Source organism: Acomys russatus, chromosome 5, assembly GCF_903995435.1.
Source record: "Acomys russatus chromosome 5, mAcoRus1.1, whole genome shotgun sequence".
NCBI classification, from domain to species: Eukaryota; Metazoa; Chordata; class Mammalia; order Rodentia; family Muridae; genus Acomys; species Acomys russatus.
In genome coordinates, this window is record NC_067141.1 from 11,986,662 (window position 1) to 11,999,500 (window position 12,839).

At 39.7% G+C, this 12,839-nt stretch overlaps 1 protein-coding gene across 1 annotated transcript in view; it reads left to right on the forward strand.

Annotated features, from left to right (window-relative positions):
• Positions 1-12,839, forward strand: part of Acadsb (acyl-CoA dehydrogenase short/branched chain) — a 50,063-nt gene that overhangs the window by 21,887 nt on the left and 15,337 nt on the right. The window contains exons 2-4 of the mRNA XM_051145444.1: positions 7,870-8,029; positions 9,239-9,339; positions 11,700-11,906. Of these exons, the coding sequence (XP_051001401.1) occupies positions 7,870-8,029; positions 9,239-9,339; positions 11,700-11,906 (468 nt within the window). The remainder of the gene's footprint in view (positions 1-7,869; positions 8,030-9,238; positions 9,340-11,699; positions 11,907-12,839) is intronic.

The window sequence follows — 12,839 nt, forward strand, 5'->3', positions numbered from 1 at the left end:
TAATTCCATGTGTCCCATTTGAGCTTCTTCTGTTCCATCAGTCCAGTTCTCAGAAGAAGCTTCTCTTGGCCTATTCTATTCCATGGTGACTTCCTTTTCTCTGGTTTCCTCTCCTCCTCCTACATCTTCTGCCTCCTCTCCTTCCTTCCCAAATCATGGTCTTTCCCAGACCCCAAGCTCAGGAACCTAAGCCCCACATACCTCTCTTCTGTTCAGCCCAGGCTGTCAGCAACTTTATTAACCAATCAGGAATGTTTGGGGAGCAAAGTTACACAGCATCACTTGGTGCACATGAAATGTGCTCATATGGGGTGTAGCCACATTTTGTGGGGGGCATCAATTAGCAATTAAATACATTAGCAGCACCAGACCAAGAGCCAATAGATTTCATCCCTAAGTTTAATTATTTCCTGCCATCTACTTCTCTTGGGTATGTTTGCTTCTTTTTGTTCTAGAGCTTTCAGGTGCATTGTTAAGTTATTAGTTTGGGTTCTCTCCAAGTTCTTTATGAAAACACTGAGTGCTATGAACTTTACTCTTAGCAGTGGTTTCATTGTGTCCTATAAGTTTGGGTATGCTGTGCATTCATTTTCATTGAATTCTAGAAAGTCTTTAATATTTTTCTTTCTTTCTTCCTTGACCCAGTAGTTATTGAGTAAAGAGTTGTTCAGTTTCCATGAGTTTGTAGCCTTTCTATTGTTTCTGTTGTTATTGAAGTCCAGCTCTAATCCATGGTGATTTGATAAGATACACGGGAGTATTTCAATTTTCTTGTATCTCTTGAGACTTGCTTTGTGACTGAGTATATGGTCAATTTTGGAGATGATTCCTTGAGGTGCTGAGAAGAAGGTATATTCTTTTGTGTCTGGGTGAAATATTCTGTAGCTATCTGTTATGTCTGTTTGATTCATAACATCTGTTAGTTTCATTGTTTCTCTGTTTAGTTTATGTCTGAATGACCTGCCCATTGGAGAGAGTAGGATATTGAAGTCTCTTACTATTAACATGTGTGATTCGAAGTATGAATTAAACTTCAGTAATGTTTCTTTTAAAATGTTCTTCTCCATCTCTTTTGACACATTTGGTTAAAAGTCTATTTCATTAGATATTAGAATGTCTACTCTAGCTTGCTTCTTGCACTAGTTAGCTTGGGAAATCTTTTTCTAGCCCTTTACTCTGAAATAATGTCTGTTTTTTTGTTGCTGAGGTGTGTTTCTTGTATGCAGCAGAATGACAAATCCTGTTTTTGCCTCCATATTGTTAGCCTGTGTCTTTTTACTGGGGAGTTTAATCTACTGATGTGGAGAGAAATTAATAGCCAGTGATTGCTAGTTACTGTTATTTTGATGATGGTTGTGGTAGTGTGTGTGTCCCTTCTTCTGTTTTTACTGGTGTGAAATTACTTATTTCCTGCTTTCTTGGTGTAGTTAACCTCCTTGTGTTGGAGTTTTCCTTCTAGTATCCTTTGCAGGGCTGGGTTAATGAAAAGATATTGTTTAAATTTGGTTTTGTCATGGAATGCCTTGTTTTCTCCACCTATGGTGATTGAAAGTTTTGCTGGATATAGTAGTCTGGGCTGCCATTTGTGGTCTCTTAGACTGTAAGACATCTACCTAGACCGTTCTGGCTTCTAATGTCTCTGTTGAGAAGTTGGGTGTAATTCTAATAGGTTAGTGTTTATATGCTTCTTGGTATTTTTTCCTTGCAGCTTTTAATATTCTTTCTTTGTTCTGTACATTTAGTGTTTTGATATTATGTAGTGGTAGGCTTTTCTTTTTTGATCCAATCTATTTGGTGTTCTGTAAGCTTCTTTTACATTTATAGTCATCTTTTTCTTTAGGTTAAAGCAATTTCCATCTATGATTTTGTTGAAAATATTTTCTAGGCCTTTGAGATAGTAATCTTCTCCTTCTTCTATTTCTATTATTCTTAGGTTTGATCTTTTCATGGTGTCCTGGATATTTTGTCTTAGAAACTTTTTAAATATAACATTTCATTGACTGATGTATCCATTTCTTCTATTGTATCTTTTACACCTGAGATTCTCTCTTCCATATTTCGTATTCTGTTGGTTACGCTTGTGTCTACAGTTTCTGTTCTCTTACCTAGATTTTCTATCTCCAGGATTCCTCAATTTGTGTTTCCTTTATTATATCTATTTTCATATTCAGGTCTTAAACAGTTTTATTCACTTCCTTCATCTGCTTGATTGCATTTTCCTGTATTTCTTCAAGGGGTTTATTTATTTATTTCCTCTTTAAAGGCCTCTATCGTCTCCCTAAGATTAGATTTGAGGCCATTTTTTTAAGCTTCGGGTATTTTGGGATACCCAGGGATTGTTGTAGTAGGATAGCTGGGCTCTTGTGGTACCATGTTGCCTTGGCTCTTGTTTATTGTGTTCTTATACTGGTATTTAGCCATCTGACTGTCTCTGGTGTTGGCAGGCCTCCAGGAATGCAAGCAGAGCTGTGGGCTGGGAAATGGAGGACACAGGGAAAAGGGTGGAGCTCACTGCTACTTGGTTCACCCAAGGGACCCATCAGGCAGGGAGTTTGGTGGGGTTGGGGACTCTCACCTGGTAGTCTCTGATGGCAGCAGGCCTCTGGGAATACAGGTAACCCTATGGGCCAGGAAATGGAACACATAGTGGGCAGGGCAGGCAGAGGATTGTGGTTTAGGGGTATCACCTGGTAGTTCCTGGTGCCAGCAGGCCTCTGGGAATGCAGGCCGAGCTGTAGGCTGGAAAATGGAATACATAGGGGGCAGAGTGGATCTCACTGCCACTGGACTTGGGGTGAGGATGGGATAAATATGGCATCTTAATCTGTTTTATACTGTTATAACAGAGTACCAGAGAGTGGGAAATTTATAAATATTAGACATTTATTCTCTTATAGTTTTGAAGTCTGCCTAGTCCAAAAGTAGCACACCAACAGAATAGATTGCCTTGTGTGGTCTTCCTTGCTGAGAACCACTTTTACGTCACGTGACTAATTCAGAAGGGAAGTGAGTAGAATGCTGTATAAAGCCTCTTTTATAAGGGTAGTATGGTTTAGATATAAAATGTCCCATAGTCTCATGTGTTTGAATACCTGGACTCCACCTGTTGTTGCTGTTTGGGGAGGTTGTAGATCCTTTGGGAGTTGGTGGGTGATTGGAAAAATTGGGTCTCTGGGGGTGGGCTTGAAGTGTGTAGCCTTGCTTGCCTGTTTCCTGTCTCAAACAATTTCATGGTTTTGTCGCCATACCACAATCTACTCCCACTAGTACATCTTTGCCAGTATCATGGAAGGTATCTTCAAACAGTGAGCTAATCTCTTCTGTTGCTTCTTGACAGGTATGTAATAACAATGATGAGAAAAGTAACTAATACAAATGGATTTAATTCCATTCACAAGAGGATGGCCTTTTGGCCTTATCACTTCTAAGGGGCCCACATCTTAATACCATCATATAGCTATTAAGCTTTAATACCTTGCAGTTGGAAAGTGCTCACTCAAGGAAACTGGGTGAGAGGTAGTGAAAAATAACTTTCACAAGTCTGTTATAAGGCATTCCAGACAAAGCTTTGTGAAGAAAGGGAAATTGCCTTTGACCTGGGAAAAAGAAAAATATGTTCTTAGCAGCCTAAAATGATTTGTTTCTGTGTTTTGTTTTTGTTTTGTTTTGAAGAAGGTATGGGCAAGAATGTTTCTAGTATTGTTAAATAAATGTTTGCAAAGATGAACAATGGGGTTTCAGGTAGTTAATGAGGGTTAATGTGAGACTATGAGAAAACAGTTTCAGGAGGGAAGCAATGTTACCCTTAATCCCGGAAAGGGAAAAGAATGCTCTCCACAGCAGCAGAAAAAGTAGACTTTCCTCGTGCCCTCTGTCAGCAAGTAGTATACACAGATACATATCTGGATCTGTCTCAGAGAACAAGGAACCAAGCTAGTATGCAGGGCAGAAAAACAATGGCAATGGGGGGTTAGGGCAAAATGCAACTATGTGTATTGAAATGTCTCCTTTTGCAAGTCTGACTGAGTCTTTGTAGGTCAACATGACTTCTGTAATGTATTCTCTGTCTTTCCTGGGCTATAAATGCAGTTAGATATGAAACACTCTAGAAACATTTAAAACAACACTTCATTATGCTAAAGCATGGTGAGAAGGGGGTCATAAATAACACAGTGGCTCAATGTAACAAGAATAGCAACAGATTTGCCAGAACATTCTACAGTCAAGCGTTGGTAACTTTTCAGTACTTTGAGTGCAGCATATGTAGCAGTGTAGTTAAAGTTTATAGACCTTTCCTCAAAATGTTTAAAATGCATAAAATAAAAGATACAGCATTATAAAGGAAATCAATTATAGTGAAATCCTTATAAAGTGTCTTAATGTGATTGAGCAGTATATGCTTTTTAAATAAAGCTTGGCGGTCATTCAAATAGCCACTGTAATTTTGCCATGGTGATGAACAAAAATATATTTCAAGATATTGGCACTAAATCAGTGTGATATAAAAATGGCTGTGATTTCTTTTGGCAGAATCACATTTTTTGCTAGTATTACCAAAATGTGTTGCCCACATTCATAATTTTTAATGCTATCTTTTTGTTAGAGGTTAGTGAAATAAATATATAATTCTCCAACCCTACTCAAGTTCATGGGCTTGAACATTCTCACTATAGTACGTTCGAACTCTCTGGTCAGCTGAGTAGAAACAGATCAGACTGGAACTAAGGAAAGGATTTGGCAAGGCGTAAATAACCATTACTCCATTCAAGTAGCAATTGCTGCTCTGTACAAAAAAAATGTGATGATGTGGAACAATGGGTTATAACTGCAGGAAATCAGTTTGATGGGTGGACACCAAAACTGCAATGGCCACGGTCAAGGCTAAAGCATTAGAAAAATCAACAATGAAATGCTAGCTGTGCAGTCGAAGGCAAGAGGAGGACACATTTCCTTTCCTTTATTATCATCTACCAAGAGGCATAAGTAATCTCTCTTGATGCTTTGGCTAGAAATGGATTCCATTCACAGCATTTAGTCTTAATATTTTATGATGAGCATCTTCAGTAACCTACCTTATGATTGTGTACCATCTTGAACTTTCTAAAAGTTCATTTGCCTCTGTTATGTCCTCCAAATCTGAAGTAAATGTTGTGGGTGGAACTGGCATATGTTTTGTCAGTAGTAATATTGAGGCTAAGGGGCTCACACTTGTGTCAGCAGGAAAAATAGGCATTATCGTAAGGCCCACTGGCTTCTTAAGTTTCTCAGCAGTAGGGTTTCTTTTAAAGATCAACTTAGGTACAAAGGTGATATATTGACTAAGAGACAGAAAGAATTCTGTAGTGGGCTTAGTGAAGTAAATAACTTCCCTTAGAGATGAGAAATGTAGGCCAGTGTATTGCAGGCTTTGAAATGGATAGGCAAGTTTCACAGGCAGTTTATGAAGGTAGTTGGTCCATTCTTTCATTCTTTAGACTATATATCGAGAGCACAATCCAAGACTCCATCACCAGCACTGAGCAAAATTGCCCCTGTATTTATTTCTCTTCCATGTTCATATTTCCACCTCTCCCCACCCGTCTCTCATTCCTTGAAGCAGCTGCTGCCACTTGCTATTTCACGGCCTTCCTTCCATCTGTAGTCCCTTTGCATTTCTCCTTTCCTCTTCTTGTCTATCTCATCAAGAGGAAAATAATGCCCTCCCCCCATTCTTCTCCCTGGTCTAAAATTCTTGTCACAATTCTGGTTTTAATGACAAAGGGGGTTATTCTGACAGCTTTGCCCTAAACTCTCTGTCTTCTAATTCTGAAAACAACAAAATAATGAACTAGAAAAAAAAAAAAAAGTGGTGACACATATTTTTCTTCCCTGGCTGGTGGTTTTATTGCCCAGATGACTCCACAGCAGAATATGTTTGCACTTCAGCACACAATGGCAAAGATTCAGTGACATGTAGCAAAGATTGATGATGGTTTCAAACATGCTGGCTCTGTGTCTTTTTCCTGGGCTAGTCAATGTAGGAACAAAACATTAAGAGAACACGTGTCACTGTGGTGATACTACATTTGTTAAGGGGTTGGACCAAGTCCTCCAACAAAGAAGCCCACAGATGGCAAGCAATGACAGCTAACAGTGTGTATTCTGACTTCCATCTCTGATAGCACTGCCACCACAGAACTGTATTCTAAGTAGTTGTGAGTGGAAATAGTCATGGATATTTATTAAGCTTCTGCTAAATGGAGAACTGTGCTAAGCTGTGTGTGTGTGTGTGTGTGTGTGTGTGTGTGTGTGTGTTGTTGTTGTTGTTTTATTAATTCGCACAGGACTCCAAGAAATTATCTGCATTTTACCGGTATAGAAACTAAGACTATGAGAAATTTTAACAGAGAGATTAAAAAAGCACTTGTACTCCTCTGTCTTTGTCACCTTTCTGTTGCTGTGAAGAGACACCATGACCAAGACAACTCTTATAAAACAAAGCATTTAACTGAGGGGCTTGCTTACAGTTTCAGAAGCTTTGTTCACAATCATCTTGGCAGGGAACATAGTGGCAGGCAGGCAGGTGTAACGGTCCAGAAGCAGTTGAGTGTTACATTCTGATCTGCAAGCGGAAAGAGAGAGCCGGGGCCTGACTTGGGCTTTTGAAACTTCAAAGCCCATCCTCAGTGGCACACTTCCTCTCACAAGGCCACACCTTCTAGTTCTTCCAATCACTTCCACTCCCTGGTGACTAAGCGTTCAAATACAGGAGCCCGTGGGAGCCATTCTTATTCAAACCACCCCATCCTCCAAAAACAATGAAATCACTTGCCAAAATGACATAGCTATTATGTATCCAATGTTAGCATTTAAGACTAGTTCCTTTAGACTCCAAAGCTTGTTTCCTTAACCTTTATACTGAATTGTCTCCCCTCCCTGACAGGGTTAGTCATGAGCAACAGGAGTATTGTATTTCTAGTCAAGGCGTTAGTGAAATGAGAAAAGCGTTTAGAGAATGATTTCTGTGTAGAAACTTGTCTCCTTGATGGTTAAAAGTTAACTAGAGATGGCTCAATTTTAAGGACTTACCCTAGAAGTTGGGTGCAGTGGTACACACACCTTGAATCCCAGGAGGGAGAGGCAGAGGCATCTCTGTGAGTTTTGAGGCCAGCCTGTTCTGAATAGAGAGTTCCAGGATAGCTTGAGCTATATATGGAAATGCTAGAAGGAGGAAGGGAGGTGGAGGAGGGAGGGAGGCAGACAAACAGACAGAGGAGAGAGAGAGAGAGAGAGAGAGAGAGACAGCTGTTTTTCATTTTCAGAGGATCCTAACTCAATTGCCAGCAGCCACATCAGCTGGCTCATGATTGCCTGTAACTCCAGCGCCAAGGAGATCTGATATCTTTGGCCTATGTAGGCACTGGCCCTTATGTGCACATACCTGCACACAGACTACATACATACACAGAATTAAAAAGAACACAAATGAACCATTAATTAGAGAGTTTGTTTATTTAAAGTAGCTCATTGCTGGATAAAGGAGATACCATACAATATTCAATGAATTTTCACTGTATTTAAAAGACAGTGAATTTTAAAATGTACTAAGTTAATCTCACTTATTTTAAAATATGGGCATGGGATATAAAAATAAGTAATGGGGACTGTTCTTGCAGAGGACCCAGTTTGGTTCCCAGCACCTATATCTAAATCTCCAGTTCCCGGGGACCCAATGCTCTCTTCCACTGGCACTGCCACGCAGACGTATATATGTGTCTACATATAAGTAAATCTTAAGAATGGGTGACATAGTTATTCTCAAAGAAGCTAATGTTCAAATTGTTTCCTTTTGTGTGTATGACCCATCTTCAATCGGGGCTGTTCTTAAAGCTAAGAAGAAACTTCCCGACTTGCTTGTCTTCTTGGAAAATGCCTCCTCGTGCCCTGAAATCCTCGCAGCCAGGAGCTCTACTCAGTATAACAAACAACACACTACCCTTTGCACCTCTACAGACATTTACTGATGAAGAAATAATGATGAAGAAAGCAGGTCAGTACATTTCTCAACTTTATCCTGTTGCTCCTCTAGTCATGAGTTGGGCCTCCAGTGTAAAGTGACACAAAGCAGCCTAGAAGATATGTTCATCTGTGTTGTTGTTGTTCTGTTTCGGGCCTTGAAGGGAGTTTGTTTCTTTCTGAGACATGATCTTTCTATGTTGCCTACGATGGTCTCAACCCCCTGGGCTCAAGTAACCTTCTTGTCTCAGCCTCCAAAGTAGCTGGGATTTAGAGTCATAAAAAATCAAAATTTCACATAATTTTCTGGGGGAAAAAAAGTGGTATAAAAACAACAGCAGAATAGAAGGCTAGGTTCTGAGTTAAGGCTTCTCCAGTTCTCTTCCCTGATTCTCCAGTTCTTCCCAGATTACCAGTTTCTCATATAGCGCTGGAGGGAGGACATGATGCTAACCATCCTACAGTGCAAAGGGAAAGCATCTCCACAACAAAGACTTGCCTGCCCCCCGAGCATACTTAATACTGAGCTAGAGAAACCTTCCTGTGTGTGACCATGCAGCTATACAAAGGTCCTTGTTAGATGGGATGTGCTGGTGTAGAAAGATAAATCATGTAGGGAGACAATAGACATCTGGCATGATGGGACACGCCTTTAATTCCAGCACTCCAAAGCCAGAAGTAGACAGATCTTTGTGAGTTCAAGACTAGCCTGGTCTCATAGTAAGTTCCAGGCTAACCAGGGCTACACAGTGAAATTCTGTCTCAAAAAAATAATAAAAAGAATAAGAGGGGACAGGGAAGTAGAGAGAAGGTTGACTGTGTGCCTTATGGTTGCTTTGTGTAATAGAAGTAAACTGATAGGAAGAACATCTGGGCAGAGACATATAGAGGACTTTGAAGGGAAGCTTCCAGAAGGAGTATGGGAGTTTAAAATTAGTTACCTTTGGGGATATGAACTAAAAATCCAGGATAGGAGAATAAGCTTTTCAGTTTTCATTTTATGCCTTTCACATTATGTTTTTGCTCCAAAGGGGATTAGGAGGTTGCTCTTTTCTGGATTTAGAGAAGGAAGTTGTAATTTCTATTTTGATAGACTAAATATAGCCATGTGTATTTTAATTTATTGGTTAAAAAGTTGTTTATCAACAAATTGTTAATGAATTATTTTTTTCTAAACTTAAAGATATCCACTTTAATCTACTTAAACATAGACTTACCAGCAATTCTTTTTCCTCCCTTGCAGTCAAAAAATTTGCACAGGAACAAATTGCTCCTTTGGTTTCAACTATGGATGAAAATTCAAAAATGGAGAAATCAGTGATACAAGGATTATTTCAACAAGGGGTATATGTTTCATAATTCTCATTTAAAAGTTTTTATTATTTAAATTTTTATGCAATATGTTTTATCATTCCCTCCCCCACTCCTCTGTCTTCCCCTACCTCCTTACCCACTCAATTTCATGTTTCTCTCTCTCTCTTTCTCTCTCCCTCAAAAAAATCAAAACAAATAAGACAAAATTCCCAAACAAACAAACAAAAAAAGCACACAAAAAACATGAAGCCTTTTTTGTGTTGGCCAAGTACTTTTAAATACATATCTCATATTAAAATATATGCAAATTTTTCAATTGAGAGATTATAATGATCATAGGGAATTCCTCGGGCCTAGTCAAAAATATCTGTGTTTCCTTTTGGTTAAGGTCTAGTTTATTTTATACCATTAAAGATTTTTAACTGAATTAATATTTTAATTTGAAAATGCTTTTAAAGGAGGCCATTAGCATCTGGTGGGTAGAAGCATGGGACACTACTATCTAAACATCATGCAGTGCACAAGGCAGCTCAACAAAGAACTGGCTAGCTCCATCAAATAGTACACGTCACAGACACTATGTGTGTGGCAGTCTTAAAGCAGAACTGATAGCTGAGTTCCACATCAGCCAGATTTCTAGCTTTGTAATTCATGTAGCTCTTTGGTGAAAGTATGATATTGTAGAATAGATTAAAGGAGAGTTAATCTGGCTGTAAGTAGAGTGTTATCAGTGTGGGAATTTCAAGGAGAACATCTTTTTAAAAACCACCACACTCATTCCTGGTGTTGCCCTTCTCTTTAGGCGCAAAGAGTTGTGTTTGTTGTTTGTTTGTTGTTTTTGTTTTTAATACTAAGGATGTTTTAGAACGCGTCACTCCTACTCAGTCCTCCACCCCCTTCCTAAGTCTTGTCTGTCATTTTATTGAAAAATAACTTTTGGCACTCAGCCATATAATGTCATTTCTCCTGGTTTTAATGTGACCATCTTTTGATGGTTTTTCTAACTTCTTGTTATCAATGAAACACTTAGAAAAATGGAATCCTATATGGAAACATACTGGGCCACACAGAAGCCGAGTATGTAAGACAAAGATCCTGTGGTTCATCTTCCAGTCCAGTTCTTAAATTATCATTGATCGATGCCATCACTGATAGAGCCCTTCCCCACCCTCAGGCTCCTCTAGGATGGGCCTGGGGGGAGGTCCTTTGGTGGTCTCACAGCTTGAAAATTACTCTCCTAAGTTCTTGCATTCAGGGCCAGGTGCACCCAGTGTCCACCTCCATAAACGTCTCTTGTTTATAGTAGCTCAGTTGCCTCCTCTTTAGTTCCAGTGTTAGTCTCCAGCCACATATTTCCAAGAGTGCAATAGTATGAGTGACCTGCAGGGAGAAGCAGTATTGTAACAGTTGCTCACAATGGGAGATCACGTCAGACCCCTCACACTGCAGCTTCCATCCTTTGTGGTTCTGCCTTATGTCAGCTACGTCACCATCCTAAAGCATATAACCAGAGCCTTACCTCAGCAGTGCTGTACTAGGAGAGCCCTGGGTAAAGGAAGCATCACCCTTTTTGCTATCAGATCTGGGTCTTGAGCCACTTGTATATGTCGTGTCCTTTCCTAAAATAAGGACAATTAAATATAGAGCAGTACTAAGGACATTTCATGTCTCAGACTTAGGCACTGAATCAAATGGCCACCTAAAGATGTTGGCCAGCATTTACTGTTGTGTATCAGCACCTCTGACTTGTTGGGTGTGTCACTCAAACACTACCAGATGTTGTCTGTTAATCATCTTGGACTTGCTAAAATGGCCCAAAATGGATGGTCATTCAGTCATTATCTCTGCTGAAAAGATGGAGTAGGAAAGCCTGCTTAGACATGCTGACTGGGGCTGTAGACATGTTTGTTATTTTCATATTCACTGATTATATCAAACCAGTATAGTATACCAAAACATCATATGCAGCTCTTAGTAAGAAAAGCCATACTTAAGTTTCCTTATCCTATTTGTTTATGCTTCAAAGTGTCTTGTGTCTTTCTTTGTTATCTGAGGCCTAAAGTGAGAAAAAAGAATACATCTAACATAAATTCATCCTTCTCAAAAAAAAAAGGGGGGGGGGAAGGAAACGCAAACAAATAAACAAAACCATAGTGCTTATAACAAAATAGCTATATCGAATTAAAATGTACATAGATTTTTAAAATTCAGAGTACACATGGTGGGCTGTAGCTGTGCCTTGGGTGGTAGTAAAGGGCTTACCTAGCAGAAGAGGCCCAAGGTCATACATGTGTTTACAATTTATTTTTGAATATTTACTTGCAGAAAGCCTCCCGGTATAAATAGCTTTCTTCCCCTGTCTCTTCTTTCCTCATCTGTCTTTGCTTTAGCTGATGGGCATTGATACTGATCCAAAATATGGAGGAACAGGAGCTTCCTTTTTCTGCTCTGTCCTGGTGATTGAGGAACTAGCCATGGTGGATGCCTCTGTGGCTCTCCTGTGCGACATCCAGAACACGATAGTTAACAACCTGTTTCGAAAACATGGTACAGAAGAACAGAAGGCCACCTATTTGCCTAAGCTGGCTACAGAAAAAGTGAGTCGTAAGTGACTTGTTGCAATGGGTTGGGTCTAAGTTTACAATATTTTCGGGAGAAATGGAACTGCAGCACTGACTTTAATTATCCAAGATCACAAAACAGCACCATCAATCAACCAAGCAATGCTCAATAAATTACTGCTACCAGAAAAACACATTCTACCTCTCATTTGTCATGTGGAAATTTAAGAAATAATCATCAGACAATTATTTTTAGCCAGGCATGGCAGTGTATGCTTGTAATCCTAGTACTCAGGGGCTGAGGCAAGGGGATAGAAACTTCCAGGTCAGTCTGGGATGTATAGTGAGACCTTGTCTCAAAAAACAAACAAACAAATAAACAACACTTTTGGGGTTTTGTTTGTTTTGTTTTTGCTTGGTTTGGTTTGGTTTTTTTTCGAGACAGGGTTTCTCTCCATAGCCTGCCTGTCTGGACCCCGCTTTGTAGACCAGACTGACCTCAAACTCAATCTGTCTTTGCCTCCCTCTCCTGGGATCAAAGGTGTGTACCACCATCCAGAACTTTTTTTCTCTGTGTAGCCTTGGCCATCCTGGACTCACTTTGTAGACCAGGCTGGCCTTGAACTCACAGCGATCCGCCTGCCTCTGCCTCCTGAGTGCTGGGATTAAAGGCGTGCACCACCACGCCCGGCTAAGACAACAGTACTTTTATCTCAACTTGTTTTCCAGTATCTTTGTTGAGATCACGTTCTGCTAGAATTAAATAAATTTAAGATGTGTTATTTTGTTGTTGTTGGTTTTGTTGGTTTTTTTTTTTTTTTTTTTTTTTTTTTGTTTTGTTTTTTTTCTGGCTTCAGACCGACACCTCCTGCATCATCAACTTGAATTCTGAGATGGCTGGTGGCTCTAACTGTGCCATTGGGAAGTCTTGATGAAGGTAGACTAGGAAATGCCACACAGCAAGCATGT